General features: G+C 38.0%; 2 protein-coding genes across 6 annotated transcripts; both read right to left on the bottom strand.

Moving 5' to 3' along the window:
* Positions 1 to 23: 23 nt before the first annotated feature.
* Positions 24 to 6,860, bottom strand: erlin1 (ER lipid raft associated 1). Of its 4 annotated transcripts, none has more exons than XM_042010434.1 (12): positions 6,692 to 6,860; positions 5,751 to 5,879; positions 5,054 to 5,135; positions 4,452 to 4,498; positions 4,288 to 4,349; positions 4,056 to 4,181; positions 3,867 to 3,940; positions 3,436 to 3,494; positions 3,218 to 3,309; positions 2,977 to 3,066; positions 2,803 to 2,882; positions 24 to 2,263 (listed from the first exon to the last, which is right to left on the bottom strand). In XM_042010434.1, exons 2-12 carry the CDS (start codon positions 5,861 to 5,863, stop codon positions 2,072 to 2,074), a joined length of 1,017 nt encoding a protein of 338 aa, XP_041866368.1. In that variant the 5' UTR covers positions 5,864 to 5,879; positions 6,692 to 6,860; the 3' UTR covers positions 24 to 2,071. The 4 variants fall into 4 exon arrangements, with proteins under 4 accessions (XP_041866368.1, XP_041866369.1, XP_041866367.1 ...); XM_042010435.1 differs by having other exon boundaries at positions 6,729 to 6,859; XM_042010433.1 differs by having other exon boundaries at positions 6,734 to 6,859.
* A 984-nt stretch (positions 6,861 to 7,844) lies between these two features.
* On the bottom strand, positions 7,845 to 24,079 carry LOC121655924 (inhibitor of nuclear factor kappa-B kinase subunit alpha-like). Of its 2 annotated transcripts, none has more exons than XM_042010851.1 (22): positions 23,832 to 24,079; positions 23,215 to 23,338; positions 23,024 to 23,118; positions 22,798 to 22,915; positions 22,651 to 22,720; positions 22,475 to 22,563; positions 22,260 to 22,349; positions 22,027 to 22,151; positions 18,878 to 18,985; positions 18,652 to 18,787; positions 18,338 to 18,538; positions 16,154 to 16,256; positions 13,868 to 13,991; positions 13,628 to 13,779; positions 13,462 to 13,523; positions 13,274 to 13,383; positions 12,048 to 12,097; positions 11,703 to 11,811; positions 11,437 to 11,584; positions 11,284 to 11,333; positions 8,493 to 8,592; positions 7,845 to 8,188 (listed from the first exon to the last, which is right to left on the bottom strand). In XM_042010851.1, exons 2-22 carry the CDS (start codon positions 23,317 to 23,319, stop codon positions 8,129 to 8,131), a joined length of 2,205 nt encoding a protein of 734 aa, XP_041866785.1. In that variant the 5' UTR covers positions 23,320 to 23,338; positions 23,832 to 24,079; the 3' UTR covers positions 7,845 to 8,128. The 2 variants fall into 2 exon arrangements, with proteins under 2 accessions (XP_041866785.1, XP_041866786.1); XM_042010852.1 differs by having other exon boundaries at positions 23,215 to 23,335.
* Positions 24,080 to 24,393: the final 314 nt, after the last annotated feature.

The raw sequence follows: 24,393 nt of genomic DNA, 5'->3' as shown, positions 1-24,393 counted from the left end.
CACACAGACACCAGTACAAAGAGTAGTGGTACCAAAATAGGTTTTATTTTAAATAAGAACATTGTCAAAACTTGAAAATATTTTGCATATAAACCTTTTAAAACAAGGAGACAATGTTCAAATTTCACAGATTGTACAAAATATTGACCCCCCCCTCAGAAGAAAAAAAAAAAAAAAGTTCATACCCCATTTTGCATCTTTTTTAAATCCCACCACCAAAGTAATGCAGAGTGCAGCCTTTTACTGCCATGTGCAGATCACGTAAACAGCCCATCTTCCAAACACTAGTAGTGTGCACTGCTAGTCTCAGCTAAAATCAAAGTGGAGCTTTTGAGTCTGTAATAATCATTGACTCATCCAGTCTGCAAGTCTGGGGTAACTCATTCTTTAAGGCTTGAATTCTGAGTATTGGAAGTATTTCAGAGTTTGTGAAGCCCAGAGCTGAACAAAAACAAAAAGCTGAAAACATTAAAAACTAGCACCAACTTTCACCATTTTCAAAATCAATGTCAACATTAATCATTAAGCTGAGCAGAGCGTGTTGTAAAGTACTGAAACTCATGTCATCACAAAACTGAACAGAGATTAAACAAATTAAAAACCATAAGCTTCTACCGTGATTAGGATATGCTTTTTGCCAGATCCTTAAAAATGTAAAAAATTAACGTAACTGGTAAATATTGAGACATTTACCATTCAATCACTTGAGTTTTAGAAAAAAGTAAACACTGACTATAGAAAATATTTAATTAATTTTACCTGGACAGACCTTCCTCTTAATATTGTTGACAGGTGGTGACAGTCAACAATAAATCGTGTAGATTTGAAGGGGCTGGTGCAGAAAACAATAGTTCATTTTAACTGAACAATTCTCATTTTTATCGGACGTTAAATCAGAGCGTAATTTATATATTTAAGCTTCTGGAGAGTGTACGTTTCAGGCAAGAGAACAGCGGTCTCATTTCAAATACACTTCATGAGAATTTACATTGATCTGTGTACAAAAGCAGTGTAAGAAGAGAGTTGGGAAACAGTCACGGGCTGTTAATCATCTGAATCAAGCATGCAAAACTCCAACAATGAAAACCTACCAAACTTTCTAAATTGATAAGATGGAGAACAAATCACAACATCCCAGCGTTGGCGACCCCCAAGGATTACTTTGTTGTTGGACTACCATATTATTTGTCAAAACTAGATTTTCTTTCCTCCCTTGCTTCCCAGCAAATATAACATGTAATTAGATTTCAGATGACTACAGAAAACACCAGCGAATAAACTAATCTCATAACACCCATCCATTGCTCCACTGTAAATAAAATTTTCTCAGCACATTTGTACGATTTCAGTCAAATAGAAATGATCATGGGCTCCATGTAGTGATGAACTGTAATCATTACATCTGTAATGAACTGTAATGTTAAAACATCTCTATATAACTTGGCCAAGTGTCAGAAGTTCACCACGAGCAGCATTTGACATGAGGTGTGATTAAATGGTCCAAGCATTAACTCATGCTGTGAAACCAACCAGTGCAAGAAAAGATGGCACAGAGATTACTTATCCCCTTCATATGTACATTGTCCATCCAACAATTAATTAGTGTCATCTGTCAAGATTCCAGTGCAGCCAAGCCTCAAACTATCAAAAATCAAACAAATTTTAAATCACAAATCATCCCTCTTGCACACAAACAGCGAAGGCAGCTCCAAAAGCAAAGTTAAACGCTGCAATGATATAAAAAGCACATGTAAGTTAGGGCGACTACTTGCTGTCACCTTCCCAGGCATTAGCATTTTTATGCTTTAATTTTGACTATGACATTTTCTTGTTTTCTTAAGCTCATCTCCCCCAAAAGAGCGGAGTTGACTTCCATTCATACCTAGTCCCTCCTGTTTCATTTTCACTCTTCTTTCACCATTATTTCTCTTATTCATTCTTCGCCCTTTTGATTTAAGACTGAAGTATGCGGTTCACCAAACTAGCTGAAAGCTACCCCACCCATCATCTTCAGTAACAAGACAAGTCCTCATCTGGTTCTCCTGTCCTGTGCTGAGGCAGAGTTGTGTACTCAGTGGCTATTTGTCTTTGCTTTAAGCAATTCTGGTTCGCCACTGGGAAAAGCAGAGGACGACGCCGGCTTTGGGGGGCTGTTGGTTCCCTCAACAAACATGTTGGGAATGTCCTGACCAAAGTAGATCTTACTATTAGCTGCAATAGCCTGATACTTCATCAGCTCCAGATATTCCGGCGTTAACTTCACCTGCAATTTAGGACAAACACATCAATATATTAGTGCTTAGTCATATCAGTGTTTGTAATAAGTCTGGTGTGGCTCTTGACATGACCATGGTGGACAGCTACATGACAAAAAAGATCTTATTGCACTCTGCATATTTTTATCAGAAGTCAGAATAATATGTGAAATAAAAGATATTAATCAGAGTTTCCCTGTTGAACACTAGTTGAGTGTGCTTTACTCAATATAATCTGTACTTCTTTAAACATGAATTTTTATCTATAAGGAAGGCTGAGCTGACCAGTGTCATTACAGAAGATGTGTGTGTGTATGAACAACTCTAATCAGAGCTCAACTCAACTCAAGCCAAAGCTATAGCTTTGGCAAAACAGCTCTAGCACAGGCACAACACACATGCTTGGGAAGTAGAAATCCCCAAAAGCTGAAGATGTTGATATTGTGGTTTACTTCACAATACTAATGTAGTAACTCTCACAAAAGTGCCTTGGAGTATTTCTATATTGTTTTAATGCATAATAAATATGTTTTAACACTGCTTTTACCCTGTTTGCTTCAGCGAACTTTGCAGCACTGTAATATTCTGCATCAGCCTTTGCCCTCTCCCTGGCCAGGAAGGCAGCATCTAAAACAAAGAAACAGACGAGGAATTATCTCAACATACAGAACAAATAATCTCATCCATTTCAAAGACAGGAACTGAAGGCAGTGATGCTAACCCTCTATCTCAGAGATCTTCTTCTCTGTCTCTTTCTCCATCACTTTCTGTTTAAACTGGATCTCTGCAACCTGAGCCACTTTCTGAGCCTCTGTAAAACAGAAAAACTTGAGTTACACAAAAAGTGGAGGATGGTAACGGGGTCACACATGGCTAACAGAGAAAGGAAAACTGCTAAAACTGGACTGAGACATGCAAATAAAAAACTAGCTTGATGATTTACAGTAAAGCATGGCATTTACCAATAATGGCCTTCTTCCTTTCAGTTTCTGCTTCCTTTTCAACAACCTTCTGAGTCTGAGCTGTTATTAAAAGACGAGTCTTCTCTGCTTCCCTGTGCACACACAGACACAGAAAAGGGAGGAAAAAAGTTTTGTAATGTCATTTTAACCAACTGGGTGACAGGTAAACTGAAGCATGCGCTAAATATGTGCAGGTGAGTAGAACGTTAAAAACTCACATGAGTTCAAAGTTCCTTCTGATAGACTCTGGGATCTTTGGCTTAGTAACACGGACTGCCTTCATTCGATGATGAAACAGGGCAGAGGACGTTAAAAGGAAAAAAAATTAATAACTGGAGTTTGTTTATTATTGTAATCTTCATTTAATTTTAACCACATTCAAATCTGCCTAAAGGAAAGGAAAAATATGAGCAACTTCAATTAGTTATTCCACTATTAGCTTCAAATTCATTTTGAATTAAACGAAAAGATTTTTCATTTAATTTAGTGATTTTTTTTTTTTTTTTTTTACCAAAGATAAGAAGGAAAAATAAACTTTAGTTTTTGTTGCAATATTATTTATTTATCTATTATTGTGATCACTTTAGGGCAATTTACAAAATAAATAAATAAACAAAAAAAAATGTTGGTTAAGTATATGTTTACATACCTGTATTGTCAGTCCAGGTGCCATAGCGTTAAGATCTTTCTGCAATGCGGTCTTTAGGTTTTCATCTATAATATCTGCATGCCACAAAACAGCAAATGGTTTGAATATACATGCTGTTGTGTAAAATGTGTTGAGAATTTCAGGGATGAACACACAATGTGGTGCATTAAAATTAAACAAGCTTCCCACCAAACAACTCAATGTAGACCTCCTGTAGCGTGTGTACACTGCAGAACTGGTTCAGTTCATGATGAATTTTGTTGAAAATTAGAGTTTTGTCATAATCAGCAGTATAGTTCCTCACAATGTCCACCACTACAAAGAAAAGAATAAAAGCAAGACTTATTGTAATACCTTGCAGCCAACATGGTTAATTAGTCAAGTAAATAAGGAACTATTGCAAGTACACGCAAAGATGTACCTGCTGAAGGAACCAACATATTAACAACTTCTATCCTGTCAAAATATATCATTACGCCACCACTGTGGAGAGAGAAAGAGGAAAAAAAAACTGTTTAATATATACAAAAATCAGTTTCAAAAGGGAGATAAATGTCGGAACTACTTCAGTAAACTCAGGCGTACCTTGTTCCACAAGGCACATTCTTTATCTCATCCGTTTGGAGTGTAGTCTGAAACAAAAACATCAAAAACCATCACACGCAAACCTTCAGTTTTTCTAAGCTGCATGTCACTAGTTATGTTATGGATACAATTATTGTTTAAAGTTAACACAAAATAACAATGGTTGTATACAGTAATGGAAAAAAGCACACATTATGTTCATAAAAGTTAATTAAAAGTCTTGGGAACTGCAGTGTCATTAAGTACTTTTAGTTCAACTGATTTGATGGCAACATCTCATCTGTTCTGAGTTGTTGGTACTACAGATTTTAAAAGCTTATCTTAGATACCTGACAATGCCTGACCATTCATTTTTTTTATTTTATTTTAAAATTATAAACTATACTTGAGAAAATATTTTTTCTGACATGCTCATAAAATTTCAAGCAATTCCAAGGCAGATATATTAACTTGTTGTAAATAGAGTTGCTGCAGTCATGGCTGAATGTCAACTTATTTATAGAAGACCCCACCTGTTTTACATGAGCAATACTTCATGGCAGGCTCTTACCAGAGACATGCCCCTAAACAGGTCAAGTTTAAGGACTGAAAAATGAATTTACCTGCACTGATCGGTAGGTTGTAATGAAAGGCAGCATAATGTGATATCCAGGGCCATTGGGAGAGGTAAGCAATGCCCCACCTCTGAAACAAATACAATCAAATTGTTTGGTCTAAGTTTTCAACAACAGCTAAGATTACACTTATATGAAAGTCCATGATCTCCTAGGAAATAATATTTTTATCTGGATTGTACACTTGAAGGCCAAATACAAAAATGTAAACAAACATGACAAAATAGAACATCTGAATAGCATAAACAAAATGCAGAAACATAGCCAGTGGAGTATAAATCTAATGTACACTGAACATACCACACATTAATTAAAACTAAGAAAATAAAACAATATAATTCCAAGAAATTCTCAGCTCAAACACATACTGCACTTGTAAGAAACCGCACAAGAAGCAAGAACCACAATAGCTGCATTTCACATTAAAAAAAAAGTATTAAATGTGGAATTGTATTTGTAATGGACCTGAAGTCAGGCCACCCACAAAGCTGGATCTAATTCTGGGTAGAAGTGAAAGACGACACTTTATGAACTAAGCAACCTTTGGTCAAATACTTTTAAGCATGCTCAATATGTAAGAAAAAGTATTTCCATGTCTACTTTTTAAAAAGTATATTTGACAATATGCCATCTACAGCCTCAATATTAATCTCCACCAAACACAGATGTAAATTTTTCAATATACCTGTAGTACACAGCAAGGTGTCCTTCCTCTATTTTGTGAATAGAGGAGTGCAACATGATAGCCATCACTCCTGCTATTGTTGCAAACACTGCCCCTACATGCGGCATCGTCATCTTCACAAGCACTCACCTGCAGGAAGAGAAAGAAGCATAAACAGAGTGAAATATTTACAAAACATTATGTACTCAGAAAAATAAGGTCAGACACCTACACAGTGCCGGCAGCTAAACACATAGCCAGTCCTCAGTTTTAGGGAAAATCTAGCTAAAATTGATTCAGTGCAATATACCAGTTTGTCTGCTTAGCTAAACTGAAACTATGTGCAAGGGTCCAGATTTGATGGCTATGGAGAATGATAACTGCATCACAATTAATATTTAGAAATGTAAGAGCTAGTAAACACCTCTCCATATATAATTCAAACTAAAAAGCACATTACTGAGTTCTTGATATGTAAGGAGACTGCAATCAAAACCATGATTATTAAAAGGAAGTGAAAACATTTCTGTCCTTTCCAAATGACTTGGAACACAGATTACACAGCCTGGTATAGACCAAGCTGGCCTGTTTATATTAGTTAGCTTTAACATACTAAGGATCAGCAAGTATATTTAATGTCTTCGGCACAGGTGCATCCAAGTCACTGCAGCACCTCACATGAACCTTTTACAATTGTCTGGCTAACGCTAACGTGCACGATTCGCTTGAGGAATAACTTTAAGTAGGCAACAAGCGAGTAATTCCTCTGCCATCTTACGACCAAACATATCTATAAAGAAAGCAATGTACCAATCAAGATCACCTTGCTAAAAACAGCAAGTGAAGGAACATTCGTTTGGTAACGTTAACCTAGCAGGCTGGGCTAGCTAGCTAGCTATCCTTATCGGGTGGGTTCGGAAGTCAGCCACTCCGTCAGCATCAGTAGTTTAATGCTAACTTACGCTTGCGAGGTTGTTAGCGAAAAGCAAAACGAATCACCTCACCTTAAACAATGCTCAAAAATAATTATGCTCATGTAAGCACAAACTAGGCGATTGGTTGCTGATATAAATTTACCACTGTCTCAAACCGTCTCCACCTCTGGTTTTATCATTCAACAACCCATCCCCCTCACCCCGCCTCCTCCCACAGGTTTGCTACATTATGCTGCCTTCAGGGGCTATTGGGAATGGTAACTGTATAATAAAAGCATAATGAAATTGGGCGCCAATGAGATCATGTTATCCAATATTTGTTTATGTAAAACAAGTCAAACCGTATGATCTCCTTGGTCATTTTCGTACATTTTTCTCAACTTATACTCTGTTGATGCAATTTGCACTCTGTTTATCTTCGTGGACAAAAGTGTCCACGCACCAAAACTAATTTACAATAATCTCAATATTTTTTTTCAGATTTTTTAAATGAATCACTTAATTTCAGACATCCTTGAAAGTAACAAACACTCTGGTCATTTTTGGGTAACCCTTTAAATGCCATTGATTATTTGAATTACAGCATTATTTTTAAATACAAAAAAATAAAAATAGAATTTTTTTTCGCCCTTCGATGGGCGACCGCTGTTCAGGGTGTACCTTGAATCTTGCCTAGAAGCTGCTGGGATAGGAAACACACAAACAAATCACTCAGTGATTCCTGGTAGTCCCATGACTTCAGAATAACACTGGGAATGCATTTTCCTAGAGGTGTAAACAAAGACTGAACAAAACAACTGTAAACTGATGCGAAATTAACTAAGGTGAACATCTAGATATATAAACAACCACAAATTGTAAATATGGCTTTGTTTTAGAGCATGACGCAGTTCTCTCCTGGGAACTCCTCCCCCCAGTCTAAAAACAAGCATGTTAGGTTAAACTGGTGATTCTGAATGTTGTGGTCTACCACACATTTTCCCTAAACAAAAAGTTTGAGTTTATCATTTTAGATTATTTCTTCACATAAATTTTGAAATTGAGAAGCTCTTTCATCTGCTATCTGTATACAACTATTGTAACTAATTAAAACTAGCTATTTCCACTAGTTTTGCAATGGAAAAGAAAGAAGACAAAAAAAAGAAGAAAAAAAAGAAGAAACGAATTAGAGGCAAGAGTATATAATCTATATATTTATAAAAATTTATTTGCATTCCTTGTTTCCTCATTTCTCAGCAGCAGTTTTTTTACTCTTATCAATATTACTAGAATAATAAATACATTGATGCCACTGCTGGCAAAACCTCTTAACATTCAGTGAATATGTTTATATTAAAACATGCATAGCTTAATAAATCATGTTTCATAACGTCTTACAGCATTACATACTGCACAAAGTATCACAATTTGGATAGTGTAGCTCTGACAAGGCACTTCTTACAGTACAAATCCTTAGTTAAGTCTTTATAGCTTCTGAGACTCAACTTTTACTCCACCAAACTGAGTCCAACTCCAGTCCTGATCCTAGAGAGAGAGAGAGAGAGAGTGTGTGTTTTATACTGAACTACTAAACATAATTCTCTTGGTATCAATTTTCTGTGATTTCAAACAGATAAACGTGCACACTTGAGGAAATACTAGCTATAGTTTTACAAAGGAAAAAGTGAACACAACTACACCCATGGGAAAGTGACTGATAAATAGTTACAGAGCTAAATTACATTATCAAAAGGCTCCAATAAATAAGTGTATTTGTGTATAAGGAGTTATTTCAGGGATTTGCTTATGTTCAGTGTAGCTTCTGTGGACTTGTGCCAGTATACCATACCATAACACTATGCTCCATCTCCTGGGTGGCATCTTGCAGCAAGGAAGTGAGCTGACTCATGTAATGTTGGTTTTCATCTAGTAGTTGATTAACTGTTTGACTAAAAAAGAGAGACAAAAAGACTGAAATGGCTGCATGTCTTCAAGTTATTTGCAAGTCAGATGAGTCCTGTTAGATGCTCCTGAGTTTGTAGAACGACATAGTGAGTTAAAGCCCATTTATGCTCCCTTATGTACGTAGATAAAGATGTCCGTGTCAAACATTGTAATACCAGCTGTGCCCCGATTCAGGTTCTACACACTTTGGAGTAAGCAGACTACGTAGGCTGTGGAGTTTCCTATGAAGTCTGTGCAGGCTAATTATATTAAATTGAATTAATTTCAGTATAATTGTACAATAAGATTATATTAATTTACTGTTATATTGACATAATTAACTATTTGGCCCTGCGATTGACTGGTGACCTGTCCAGGGTGTACCCGACCTCTCACCTGTTAAAACGCTGGGATAGGCTCCAGCATACCCACTACCCGTAATGGACTAAGCGGTAAAGATAATGAATGAATGAATGAATAATTATTGCTAAATAATGTTTGAATCACTAATACCTCTGAAATCCTTAAGTTTTGCATATCAATGACACTTTAGTGAACTTTAACATCGACCAAAATTGGTTTTATCTTACTTCTTCTTAACTGAATAACATAAAACATAGAATAAAAAAAAAAATAATAACAATAATAAGGCTATTTTGAGGCTCTTTTTTTTTTTTTTTTTTTTTTTTAACAGCCAGTAGACACTCTTTATCAAAATGTAACTACACCCCTCAAAAGCACAAATCCGTCCCATTGCAGGAATATTTCATACTTCTATTTTTTCTAACAAAACTAACAAATCTACACCATATAAGTTCACATCTGTGCATATATGTTGGTGGGTGTGGTTTTCTATGTCTGTAAGACGAAGACCCGCCCATTTGCATCTAGAGGGAGGGGACTGTAAGATTTCTAAAATTTTCCTGTGGACATGTTCTTGTCCCTGGGGTGCCTAGCCTTGGTGTTGGGTTGGCATGGCCGGCGGTGATTTTGCCTGGGGAGGTCGGGCCCTGTCGGGTTCCTGGGCGGGGGGAATGGGTGGCCCTTGGGCCTGTGGGGTGCCTGCCCTCCGTGCGGCCCGTGCGGCGGCGGCCGCTGGGCCTGCTCACCATCGCCCTGTGCTGCCCAGTGCCCCTGCCCCGTCGCGCCGGGGGACTCCAGTCTGGGAGCCCCTCTGCTCTGGTCAGAGTGGGCCGCTGCTCTGTCTGCTTTGGCTGTCCTGGGCTTGGCGCTCTGTGGACCTGCTGGGCCTTTAGGGCCTCGGGCTCCCCCCGTCCCCCACTGATGCTTTGGGGTGTGGCGTGATCACGACCCCCTTGCAGGCACACATTTCTTCCTTGTTGCATTGCCGCTCACAAACATGTAAGCTCACAAACGTGCTCGTCTCTCCATCTGCTTCTGACTAGATGTTGCTGATGTTTGTGTGTTGGTACGTTTCTCTGCAAGTACGTTTGATGACTACTGTACTTTTTCATATCATCATCTTTTTTTTCTTTATGTATCATGTAGTACTGTGGTAGTTTATATATATATATATATATATATATATTTTAGGTGTGTTTTAGGCAGCCTAGACAACTGTTATTTACACATTTTAATCCTGTCCTTTTCTCTCCCCCTTTTTTTCTTTTTATTCACTCTTCCTCTATCTCTCTGTCAGGTTCGGTACTGACATATAAAAACTAAAGAAAATAAGATTACAATAAAAAATAATAAAAATATTAAGGGCAGCCATGTATATATCATGTCTCCCTTGGTAGAGCAAATCTGTCAAGCAAAAAATGGCACACAGACCACAGTTCTGTATGTCAGCATGCTGGACAGGACTGGGTTAAAAAAAAAAAAAAAAACAAACAAAAAAAAAAACAAAACAAACTTGGTTTTACCCCCTAGGGGGCGTTATGAGCCATTTTTATCTCACAAAATCATGTTTTTTAAAGAAATTTTAAAATTACAAATGTTATAAACACTATAGGTGGTTTTCATCACAATTAAATTATAGTCTGTTGTTGACAGCTCAAAAAACACATTTAAGGGTGCACTACCCCTTTAACCCCTTAAAATCCATGGATATCAATTATTTTACATGACTGTAATGCCACTGTTTAATAAACATGTTTGTCTTTTTATACATTTAGTTTATCATATTTCTACTAAAGTGAGGTAAACAAAAAACCTACTCTTCCTAACCCTACTCTTGTTGTTCATTCGGCGTCATCTTGTGCAAAATGAATTCTGGGAGAAAAGAGATCTACCACCAGTAGCCTTTGCTACAGGTCAAACAGAGTGCGGGTTTGTAGGGTGGATTCAGAGGCGCCTTCCAAATGGGACAGTGTTTGGGGTGCCGCTGTGATGTACCGTATGTAGCCGACAAACCTACACTTCAAAGTGTGTAGACCCTGAGTTGGGACACAGCTACCATTTGGCAGCAGTAATGCATCTTCTGCTCTGAGCATAAATAGACATTTATTGCCTAAATATTGAGATATTCATCATACAATAGTATGACAGCATCATACAATAGCTCTTCTAAACAGTATATTTATTTATCAGTTAAATGCATATAACAATGACATGATGTGTTAGTGGAAACCCCCCCCCACCCTTGTTTTTTTTTTTATGAAGCAAATGTAAGATACTCTTCTGTTCTGTGAAACTAAGGTAGGTATGTGAATTATGTATTCAGCAGATTTTACCTGTCAGCAGGTTGTTGAATAAGTGACGGTGATGGAGAATTGTTCTGGGCCTAAAGACAAAACTACAATGTATTAGCTAAAAAATTACCTTACAGCTAGATTTGACGTTGCAGAGCTTCAAGCTCCTAATAAAAGTTTTTTAGCGCTACTTACAGAAACAATCTTGAGAAGGTACCAGAACTCTTTCTGTCTCTTCATTTGCATTTGCATCACTGCTGCCTCTGCAGTTTTTATATTCTCTACCGCCCTTTCCAACTTAGGGAACAAATCCACAATGCGTCGCTTGCAGACCAGGATGGTACTGTAGAAAAAGAAAACGATGGCAGAAATTCTAATTAATGCATAAGGGAGCTGTAAAATGAGACCTCAGTTGGGCTTAACTTTAAATGCTTGACAGCGTATTATATTTGACAAATTACCTTAAGTGAGTGTACATATCTTTTAGTACTCTGTCCTGGTTTTGAACTGTCTGAAGTATGGTCCTGACCATTTCTGAACTATCACTGTAGCCATGTGGAGGATCGGGACCTGCAAAAACGTAAAACTTCTAGGATCATCCAGAGGTATATAAACATAATATGCAATCGCTTAGGCATCCTATTCTTTAATAAAAGCAATGCTGAATATCTTGTCAAACTGAAACTTTACAGTGGGTTGTTTTAAATTAATCATATATTACACCCAAAATAAACAAAGAAAAAAAAAGCAGCAAGATCCACTGTTAGCTGTTTCTACTGATTTATTTATGAAATGTTTGTACCAACTTTTGCATTTAGCCTTCAGTTGCTTGTAGAGCTCAATAGCCTTTGTTTCACTGAAAAGAAGAGGAAGAGGATACAGAAGAGTATATTTACATTATGGTTACACTTAAATTTATGGATATACAATTACCTAATTCTACACCACATCTACATGTTGCTGCTTGTTGCTTAGTTGTGGTTACGTGCGAGTTGCTTAAGAGTAGGCCTCAGTGAAACAGTACAGCAGAGGAGGAGCTATTTCCTCCAAACAAGTCACCCTTATCTGATTTTTGTTTTTGGCTATGGAAGAAAAAATGACCAAGGTGTCATTGTGGAGGACGGCTCAACAGCCTATAAAGCATGACATAAATAGTTGCAGAGAAAGAAGGAAGTACATCGGATACGTTTCATTGCTCCAGGATAATCACCTGCTTTTAATGCTAAAGGTAAATTTGTGGTTTTGATTTTGAATGAGGAAACTGCACACACAGATGTCTAATGTCTAATTTACAAAACCTGACCAAGTTGTACTTCATGCTGGGCTGAGACATGGAGAAATTCTGCTGTTACACTTCGGATGAGGGGTGATAATGTTGACGTTGGACCCTTAAATCAGACACGCTGGTAATTTTATTCTTCTTGCGGTTCATAGAAATAATTTTGTTGTTTTCAGAAGACAGCAATGAAATTGGCGTTACCACTGATCTATGCTCAAGAGTAATACACACAGGCAAGCACCGTTTCACTGCTGCAGGCAAGTGCATACAGAGTTGCTCATAACTGTCCCACACTGCTACTGCATTTACAACAATAAATCTGATTTATTAGGATCATTGGTGTGCAGCGATTGACTACAGGTAAACAATCTAGCTAGTACAGTAATGTATTACAGTACTGAGATTAGGAAGAATCTCGAGTGGACTTTTGACCTATTTTCTCCTTTCTCGATTCTGGTTATTGTCCTAATTAATGCCTAACCAACACGAAAAACAAAATAAGATTGACAGATAAAATACCTTCATCAGTGACTATTGGCCACTGCTTAACGCTGTCAATCCAGACATCCATTCTGCTTTCAGTTTTTTGGTGATTTGTTTATATTCGTGACAGCCCTACTTAAAAAATGGGTTGACATAAATCTTATCATAAAAAATGTATTCTTAACTTTATCTAGAGTTGTTTTAAGGCAGAATTAAAAATTGGGAAGTAGTACAGTTTCAGTACATGAACAGTTTCTTAGAGCTACTTACAGCTGTTCCATCACATCCCCTTGTTTCCTGGCAAACAGGCTTCTCTGCAGCTCCACTATTTCAGAATGTAGAGCCACTATCTCTTCATCCAAAAAACCCACATTAGCAACCTACGGCAAGAAAAACTCTTATCATACTGTTTTTAAATAACTTTAAATGAATTGCCCTTTATTTTACAAATTTCCTACCTTTGTAAACCCCTCAGCCTTCTCTTCATTTTCTTCCCATGTCTTCAGCATTTTTTCTGACGCTTTAAACACACAACAGCAGAAAGTTCATTTGGGACTTCAATACTACCAACTGAAGTAGTATTGTATATCAGAACATCATATCGGAACATTAACATGCACTCACAGACACCACTGCTCCTCTGCTTGGTGTATTGCTCGAGATCATACTGGATGCTGGTCTTAAAGAAAGCCAGTTTGGCTTGGAGCTGCTGTGACTGGGAGAAAAGCCTGTTCCTGTAGCATGCTAAGTTGGTGTTGTAACGCAGCAAACTCCGCCTGCACAGATACAACAGATACACAAGCACTTGCTAAGAAAGCCTTTATTGTGTAGGCTAATGCATTATGTGAGTGTTACTGCACTTACATGGCAGCCCTGTGCCCCCGGTACAGGCGAAGATAATCCTCTTTCAGTCCGCATATGTAACTGACTGCTTCACCCCACACTTTTCTAAGAGCAGACAGGGGGAGTTGTGTCTTTGTCTCCCTGACTGACAACAACACAGACAATATGCCACATTATTTAGATGCTGCACTAGAAGTATGTCCTATAAATCAACTTCAGAGACAAATGTGGATTTTTTTAATACCCTAATTAAAAAATGCTGAGATGGTGTATAAAATGTAAATAAAAATCAGAAAATGATTTGCAAATCTCATAAACCAATATTTAGTTAAAAATAGAACATAGAGCACAGATTAAGTGTTTGAAGTGAACCATTTTACTATTTATTGAAAAATATTAACTCATCTTGAATTAAAAGCAGCAACTGGACTAAAAAATTTGCAACAGGGCCATTTTTACCACTCTGTAGCATCCACGCTAGTTTTAATAACAGTCCATAAACGTATGGCACAGAAGAAACCAGGTGTTGAACATTTAAAACAGGAATCTCTACTATTTTATTTGATGTTTTCTAGCTGTTCAGGAGTGTTGGGTATTCTTTGTCCTAAATTGTGTTTCATAATACTTCAACTGTTTTCAGTGGGTGAAAGGTCTTTACTACAGATAAGCCAGTGCAGCACCTGCACTCTTGGGAGAATATGTTGCTCTAAAACCTGCATATGCACTTTTAGCATTTATGGTTATGTTCAAGATTCACTAGCTTTACTGCCAGTGTACAGTGGGATTTAGCAGCAATCTCCAGCAGGAGCTACATATCAAATGTACATATATACAGAGAACTATGTGTTACAGCAGTCATGTGTATATAAATAAATAAATATTCAATTCACTATGTGATGATAAAAGTACATTTGCAAGTTAAAAAGTGTACAGAATTATACAATGCAAAAGAGCTGTCATGACAGCAGTATTATTGCACATGGTGCCTTCACTAAGACCAAGAAAGTGGATCGTATGACTTCAATCCTCAGATTTTTACACTGACTTCCTGGCTACACTGACTTCAGAATCCTGTTGTTAGTTTACAAAACACTGAACGGTTTAGGGCCAGAATAAATTCAGGATCTATTGGTTTGTTATCAATTAACCAGTTCCCACAGGTCATCAGGATCAAGGATTCATGTTTCCTGCGGTAGTATATTCATAACCATGGGGAAGAACTTGTGTTTGAGTCTGTTGGAAAGGTTTTCATGACTGAGTCTGTCAGAAGGGAGGTAGTGAACAGTGTCCTGAATGGGTGGGGTCGCTCCAGATCTATCAGGTCTGTCAGAGGATTTGGCTTGAGTAGATCTTATTAAAGTGTGGAAGTTTGAAGAGACATGGAATTGAAGCCTTCATCCAGTTTGAGAGTATATCTGCAAATCCTCACCATTAAGAAAAAAAAAGCCATTAGGAAAGGGCAAGACCCCCTGACAACAGCTCCAAACAACCCACATCACACTGCCTGCAGCCTTCAGCTTCCCAGCAACAGGTTAGTTGGTTAGTTACAGGTTTCTCAAGTTCAGTCATTCGTTCTCAGTTCTAACTCAAAACAAGTGAAATAAACTAAACTTTGAACTAGTTCACAATTAAAACAAAACTATAAAAAGGAAATATTAATTTGTAACTGAATAAACTGAACTTTTAACTAGTTTATGAGAAGCATGAACTTGCACAACACCGGGTGCCACAATGTGCATCTGTAAGTTAGGACACTCTCTAATGTGCAGCAGTGGAAGTTTTCAATCAGAGGTGGAGGGAGTTTGTTCCTCTTCAGCATTCCTCTTCTTCTTCAGCAACACTGCTGAGCTTTTTTGATCATGTAGGTGCTGTTCACAGTCCAGCTCAGGTCCTCTGAGATGTATAGTCTGAAGGATTTTAAGTCTATGACACCCAACACCTCCGCACCCATTGGTGCTCAGGTCTGACTCCTGTGTGATCCTCATCTTTCTGAAATCAATTATGATTTTTTTTTTTTTTTTTTTTGGTTGTTAAGGTTGATATGGTTGCTATCATCTGGACCTCTTTTCTGTATGGTGTCTCATCGTTGTTTCTGATCAGTCCAAGTGCAAGTTGCCAGTTCCCAAGACACCACTGCGCCCCACAGGTTATGTATGTGTTAACAAAAATGTCTTATTTTCAAAGTTTAAAGTAAGCTTTTTATGTTATGGCCAAAAGAAAAACTATAAATTGATGACAGAAGGAGAAATAGAAAAGTAATGCTTAAAACATAGCTTTCAAAGCTCAATATAGAGTTAGATGTCTCACCTATAAAGTTGACACTGTCTGGCAAAGGTCTTGCAGTAAGTGGTCCAGAGTACCTGGTAAGGCTCTTATCAAAGAGGAAGACTATGAAGCTGTCCCATCCATGCTAAAAAAAAAAAAGTGAATACTCTGTATTAGATGTGTTCACACGATAATAAAAACAAAAACCTGTGTGCAAGTCAACACAGAAGACCTTTTCACACATGCCTTTTAATTAGGACTGATGTGCCAATGCTGTGTGAGAGTTTCATGTGTATCATTACATACATAAAGCTAGGTTTGCACAACTAAAAAATAGAACCAACAGTGGTGTTGTCACTCAGCTGAGTCTGGATGGATCTTTGTTAATAACAGAGCTGAACCACATTGGTTTGGCATGTGTGAAATACAGAAGAAGAACAGCAGCAGGTTAACAATGATGACATTTTTTTTCGTTCTTTCTTTCTTTCTTTTTTTGCTAATAAGGTGTAACTTATGTGAAAAGGGTTTAAGGTTTAGATTTCCCTTAAGAATTATTACCAGATTATTCAAAGAGCAAGTGGATGCAAGCAATTCTCAGTCAATCATATAGTATGAAAACCACACAAAAAACCACATTTAACCTGCTTTATTTACCATCCATACATTTTCCACTGCTTATCTGAGGGTGAAATGCTAAGCAGAGAAGCCCAGACATCCCCAGCCACTTCTTCAAGCTCCCCTGGGGGAATCCCTAGGGCGTTCTCTGGCCAGCTAAGAGACATAGTCCCTCCAGCATGTTCTGGGTCTTCACCAAGGCCTCCTCTTGGTGGGACATGCCCAGAAAACCTCTCCAAGGAGGTGTCCAGGAGGCATCCTAGCCAGATGCCCGAGCCATCTTATCTGGCTCCTCTCGATGTGGAGGAGCAGCGATTCTACTCTGAGCCCTTTCTGGATGACTGGGCTTCTCACCCTATCTCTTAGGGAGAGCCCAGCCACCTTGTGGAGGAAACTCATTTTGGCCACCTGCATTCATGATCACTTTCTTTCGGTCATGACCCACAGTTCATGAGTATAGATGAGGGTAGAAACATGGATTGATCGGTAAATCGAAAGCTTTGCCTTTCAGCTCAGCTCCTTCTTCAACACAACAGACCGATGCAGTCAGTACGCTGCAGTAAACCACAATGCAAAGTTCGACTACCCTATTCCACAAGTTTGTTATTGTGGTGGTTTTCTGGCTTTCCTTTGTGAATTCCTCACATTTTTTAAAAACATTTGCCGGTGTTTATTATTGCTGCAGTTTGTTGCTCTTTTCCCTTTAAGGCAACAAACTCCTCGTGCTCTTTTACATGATGACAATCCAGATGCTGTAGAAAGTCACTGGTGTTAAATTTGGCAGCATTCACGTTGCCTCTGGAAAGTTCAGCCCTGCATATTAGGCATGTCACTCTTGTGCTAGGGGGATTTTCTGATGAGTAATGACACCAAATTGCTAACATAATGCTAATGTGAAATGTTACCACAACAGTGACTTATGTGCAGCTGCTTTTCAGTCTACAAACTCAAAACAATTGTCACGCAAAATTGCATAACTTCCTGTGTCTGTGTGTGGTTGGGTTGGGCGGGAAAAAAAGAATTATGATTCCGTTTCTGTGTTATCAGATGCTGTTTGGACAAAAATACTCGCCAATCCCAATTCGCTTACTTTTGGCCGGATCAGAGTGTATTTCTGATGCTAATATCGTTATCGACCCAACTCAAATTTGATATATTACACAATTAACCACTCAGTCGTCTCATCCGACATTCTGGTCCACACTCCTTACCAGTGAAATGTTAAGCGATTTATTAGTACTCATATTGGTACTTGGTATCAGCAAGTACTCAAAGTACTCAGTTTGAAAAAATGTGGCATTGATGCATCCCTATTTTTGTTTTTTGTTTGTTTTACTAAAAAATACTAAATACTGAAAACATTAATTAACTCTATTAGTCAAATGTGAATAGTGAAGCAAATTATAAGTTTTAATAAAAGGGAAAATTTATTTAACCAGAAATAATGGTTGACTGTAATCCAGGATGACCCAATATTTTAAACACCAAAAAATATCCAAATATAAAACACAGTGGTTATCGTTATCATCTGCTGCATGTGTAACTACTGTAGGTCTGCACCTGTTTGACATTAGATTTTCTGGCTTATGTTTGTGTGTGTATGTCACATACCAAACCATCTGGCAGACACTGTGCGGGTGCTCTGCGCGGGTCCAGGGAGATTCCCGTCTCCAGAAGCAGCTCTTGACTCAGTGGGGAGATGTGTGCCTGAGTTTCTGCTTCCAGACGAAGCTGCAGGGAGTGTAAACTCTCCTCAGCACCCAAAACCACTGAGTGCAGCTGGGCTGAGGTCATGTCCAACACATGAATAATCTAGACAAATAAATTAGTTGAAAGGTTTGATTTGTTCACTTCCATATATTTCAATATAAAGATATTCTGTATAGTAGTATAAATAAGTCCAAAGCAAGGTTCACATGACTAACCTTCATGCTAAGAACATTCTGCATAATGGTGTAGCAGTATGGCTTATTTGTTTCAGGATCCAGTCCTCCACCTCGCATTGAAGGTTCCCAAAGTAGCAACATCTGAAGAAGAGACTCAACTGGCTCCAACAGTGGCCTATGAACACACACAAACACACAGGTTGGATACTAGTTACTAAGAATGGGATAACCATGATTGTATGTACAAATTTTTCTTTGTCTCCACCTGCTGAGATTGTTGGGGTATGGCAGATGCGAAGAGAAGCGAACCTCTCCATTCATGTCTTCGACTGCCATGATGTCTTTAAGACCTTTGTTTTTGACTTTGCTTGTCCTACAAAAGAAGGAAAAAATGAAGCCAAATAAAGAACATACATCCAACAACCAAATCGACTAAATGTTCTGAAACAATCTGTAGTGACTCCTAATTTCATACATGGATATTTTGTCATCCCCATTATATAAAAAAAAATGAAATGTGATACATGAATTTTTGTATGTTATATACAGATTTCTGTATTAAAGGAAGTGTGTAACATGGCGGGCAGCTGCGCAGCCAGGGCACTACGTGACCTGGGTTCATCTGTTACTAGTGATGTCCAACGGTCTTGGATAAAATCTACAAAACTGCTGATGGCAAGATAATTGTGGAGGATGAGTTGCTTAATTTTCTTGCTGTGAAAATTAAGACAATGAGTCCAGATGAGATTGTTTGTTTGGCTGCAAACACTTTTAATTCTGAATGGACTGAGGCCTCAAGAAAGTGTTGTTTGATCTTTGTGAACCACGCAGCGGCACATATCTCACAAAGACCCAAAAAAGAAAGTTGATCATTTAAAAAGTTGCCTCACATTAATGACTGAATGCAGGGAGGATATTCTAAGATTTATTTCTCGTTATCTAGATGATCTGCCACCAGTTATCTTTATGTTCCAGTCTACTGGGGAAGACTGAACAATTGCACGTTGAGGTCTGCCTGTTAAAACAAGCGATGCAGCTTCAGTCTGATGTAAGTGAAGAATTTTAGTTTATCACAGTGGAGCTTAATCGCAAAGGGTGTGTTTGGGAACTATCCACTGTTTCAAAGTGTGGTGCCATTCTGGAGGGGACGCTGGTGACAGAGGAAGCCACTGATCTGGGCAAAACGGTACATGGGGCTCCAACAGCGGAGTTTTTGAGTTTGGATTGTTGTGTGAGGGTTGCTGTGGGACCCTCTGCTCTAAACCTGACAACAGATAATCCTGTGGGACCAGTCTCTTAGCCAACATGGAGTCAAGTTTTGAGAAAAGACCGACAACCCGCTAAAGGGAATGCTGCTATCAGGCCAAGGATGCCTGTTGCCACTTCACAGCAAAAGAAATCTGTTAATGCTATGTCTGTTATTGGCACCGGAGCTGTGGGTAACATCAAGGTGGTGAAGACTAAACTGATAAGTGTTTTTGGCTATAAGTTTTCACAAGACCTGGATGCAAATACTTTAACTTGGCCATCGGGTTGCCTGTCAAAAGAGAAACAATGTACACAGCAGATGTGGCTCATTTAAAATCTCAGCGGAGTGTTGGTGAAGTGTACAAGCCTGAACTTTAGCCAGAAGGAACGTTTGTTCTGCGATTTAATGAGCCATGTAGGATTTGAGACACTAAATCTAAGGTTACCTTGGACAAAAAAAACACAGCTAGTGTGTTCTGCTATGTTTGTTTGAAGTGAATCATGAAGGTCACAGTAGTTTACATACAGATTAAGGACCTTTTATAATGAAGAATTCACCCTTCCTATGGTATACTCTTGGGGTTCACTTCTTTCTGGATCATCATGGTGTTTCTAAGGTCAATTTAGGGGGCTATCCCCCAATTCTCCTGACTGATGATGAATAGAGGGGGAGCTAATCAAAAACAAAATATGTTATCAATTTATTTACCTGTGTAACAGCACTAATCAAACATCTGCAAAACCTCTCAGATTCACGTTTTTAGCTTCTACTTTTACACAGTTACTAAAAAGACATTACTTTACTAATTTCTAGATGAATTGGACTACTATTCTCTGGTTTTCACTGAAAGTAATGTGTTTTCTTCCAGGCAGAGATAACCATCTATATTTTCTACTGTGTTCCAGTTGAATAAGGTCTGACACAGTAACACACATTTTGATTCTGAGACTGATCTCACCTGTCTTGACTTTCTTTTGAGGCCACGATTATACATATAGTCATTGTAGTTGTGAAAAATATGTTTAATGTATTTCTGGTATGCTATTGCAGACAGGAGGCAGAAAAAAAGGCCTTCTGATGAAAAGGTTCATATAAACATTTCTTTTTTTTTTTTTTTTTTTTTTTTTTTACATTTTTAATAATACTGAAGACATCCAGATATTAATAACATCCAGGAACACCTGGTTATGGTCATTTTATTTTTATTTTATTAACAACAGTATTTATTTATCACAATGATGGTCTTTTACTAATTGTGGGTTCTTACAGCATCTTCCTTTTTCATTGTTTTTAAGCTGTTAAACAAGTGATCGTTGATTGTATTTAATGTGATTTTACATTGGCTGTGTCCGAATGTCCACCCTACTCCCTAACCCCTCGTTCACTAAATAGGGCTGCACTATATAGCACACTACAAAGTGCACTCCTTCTTTTGGTGATTCGGACACGAAGCTGCTTATTTTTTCCTAGCTGCAAACCATGCGACTACCAGCCGTCACCACGTCAAGATGTCATTCCAAATCCAATCCAAAGTTGTGTGTAAATATTTTTATTTTTATTCCTTATGTTGTATTTTATTCTTTGTTGCATATATATTCAATAAAAAATGTTTTTTCACCTCCTTGCGCCATGTTGAGCTTCTGCCTGCAACGCATTATGGTCTATATTGACCCGTCTAGTGACCATTGATGCACACTACTTTTCAAAATGATTGTGGGTAATTTTGAGTGCCCTACTTTTTCCTCTCTGGACATTCGGACACCCCTACAAAATGGCGTGGCCTGTATATAGAGCACTATGTAGAGAGCAGGGTGCACATTCGGACAGCCTTAGTTTAATGTACATTTTTAATTTTGAATATTTTTATTTGTGGATGTGTGTATGGATGAGCTACTAGGCAACTGAATTTCTCGAAAGGGATAAATAAAATGATCTATCTAGCAGGTTTGCTACATGACAATGATGTGATTAAATTGGATTCAGCACATATTTTGCTGCACTTCTACATTAACTGCTATGCAGTTAAATTTAGGGGCAGAACATTATTGTAAATTCCTTTCTGCAAAAGTAAACCTACTGTGACTTTCAGATTGACTTCTACCAAAACTGGAACTGCTGCAACAAACGGGTTCATCTGCAAACAGATGAGACACATTTTGGCTCACCACTGTACAGGTTGCATGTGGTGCAGAAAAGGCCGAAAGCCACATGTGCATTCAAAGATGACGGTCCCAAAGCTCCAGTAGTCCACAGTCAGAGTGTAGGGTATACTCTCAAACAGCTCTGGAGCCTGCCAGTTGCACAGAAAGATTTATAATAAGAGGGCACGACTGTTGACATTTACTGAAAACAACTACTGATTACTATAGAATTTATAATACATGCATCACTAACTCACCAGATACTGAAGTGTTCCAACAAAGGATGTGCAGAGACTGCCCTGATCCAGATCTTTTGCATAACCCAGGTCTATGATTTTATGGACAAGCTGAGGGAAAAAAAATATGTCCATAATAACAGAAAAACAATGGAAAACATAACACATAATATACCATATAAAGGAAATTCTAGATTATGCAGGCTACAGATATGTGTGAAGGGTTATTTACTCACCTTCCCATCAATCTCTTGCAGAACTATGTTCTCTGGCTTTAGGTCTCGGTGAATGATCTTATTTTCATGGAGATACTGAATACCAGAACCTTTATTTGTGGAAAAACAAAATGCATGTAGATTATGCATCAAAATGTGATTAAAGTGATTGATGTTAAATATGATAAAAATTTTACCAATGTCACTGAGCAATGAGAGGATTTCACTTTCCTTTAGCCCACAACAATTTTCTGGTTTATTCAGCACCTGGAACAACTTCTCAGTTATGTGCAAGAACTTAGAAGAAAGACAATTGAGGTATTTCTAAAGTACTTATTTGGTACCTTGCGTAGGTCTCCTCTTGAGCAGTACTCCATAGCCAGCAGTGGTAGATCGTTTAAAGCAATGGAGCTGAGCTCTGCTGGAACTTCTCTGGCCTGAACAATATTTACATGGTTCAGCCTGTGAAAACCAAACGTATCACAATGGTCTCATAAAAACTAAATTTAAAATTAAACTTGTGCAAAGAATATTGTATCATAAAAGAAAAAAATAGACATAGATACTCACTTCTTCATGATCTGAATCTCTCTGCTCCACCGGTCTTTGTTCTTGTGATTGAGCTCCAAGCGGCAAAGTTTCAAAGCAATCTTTGCTCCTGTCTCCTGCTCCGAATACAAAAAAAAGTAAAACAAAGCAAGATACATCTGGGCTTTGAGATTACACTTTCCAGGATGCACTTAATGTGTGACACGACTTACAAGGTGTTGGTACAGGTAGACATGCCCAAAGCCTCCCATACCAAGTCTTTCCTTAAACTCCCAAGAGCCACACAGCTGGTTCTGTTTGAGGCCAGGCCGCTCCATGATTGAGAACTGCACTCTGCTAAGATCTCAGAAAAAGAAATCAACTTTTAGTTCTGTCCTGATAGTTCTGGACTTCAAGATTTCTTTCCTTTTTATCTATTTGTTTATGCCTGTACCCTATCTGTATCATGCTCCATGAGGTGTGACTGTTAACATTATATTGTAATGCTATTCTATTTATGACAGCATAATCTCTAGTTTAGAATAATTTTTTACCTTTTGTAGATGCTTGTCATTTGATTATTTTAGTTAAAACATTGCAGACACCCATTTAAAAATGGTGTACATTACAACATTATAACTGCATTTACTGTTGTTTTTTGTTTGTTTTGTTTTGTTTTTTGTTTTCCTCCTACCATGGCTAACTGGCTATTTCAGTCATTTGTTGCTTTAAGATTAACAATATAATGTTATTTGAAGTCAAATAACTCAAAGAGGGCTTGGCAGTTCAGCTGTGTCCAACAAAATATAAACAAGAGGTAACATTTAAAATGACAACATTATCCACTCACCTGTCGTGGAGGTCAGAGTCAACAGATGGTACTTGGCGAACGTGAATGTCAGAACATAGTTGTTTCTCGGTTAGCTAACCATATTGTTAACGTTTCGTTTGTCTGAAAAGTTTAGTCCAGCGAAAGTGTACCTTCATCCAGTAACTATGACTTTAAAGCTAAACTGTATGTTCTGTTTATGTGGTAGCTTTGCACGAAAAGCTACAGCGAGTCACCAAAGCGTCATTGGGCAAAGTGAAAGTACACCGTTAACAGGCTGGAATTATTTTGCGCATGCGCGTCTAAACACGTTGTAGAAAGGGTTCCTGATGAGGGGGATTTCCCTATCAGTCTACACCCTAACCAGCTAACAAAATATTGGTCTGTGAGTTTGAAGTCTTTTTACTGTCTGATTTTTTTAACCCCCCTCCAAAAAAAAAAAAAAAAAAATTGGGAAACTCCCTGGCAGCTGAAAGGGAGTGTTTCCTAAATTAATAATGTCATAATTTGGTCACTAGATGGTGCTATATACAAGCTTAAATTATTATCCCAGGTTTTGGCTGGTTGTTTTATTTACAGTTTT

Source organism: Melanotaenia boesemani, chromosome 16, assembly GCF_017639745.1.
Source record: "Melanotaenia boesemani isolate fMelBoe1 chromosome 16, fMelBoe1.pri, whole genome shotgun sequence".
NCBI classification, from domain to species: domain Eukaryota; kingdom Metazoa; phylum Chordata; class Actinopteri; order Atheriniformes; family Melanotaeniidae; genus Melanotaenia; species Melanotaenia boesemani.
The sequence above is the reverse complement of the archived record's forward strand: the minus strand, read 5'-3'. Positions and strand labels throughout refer to the sequence as shown.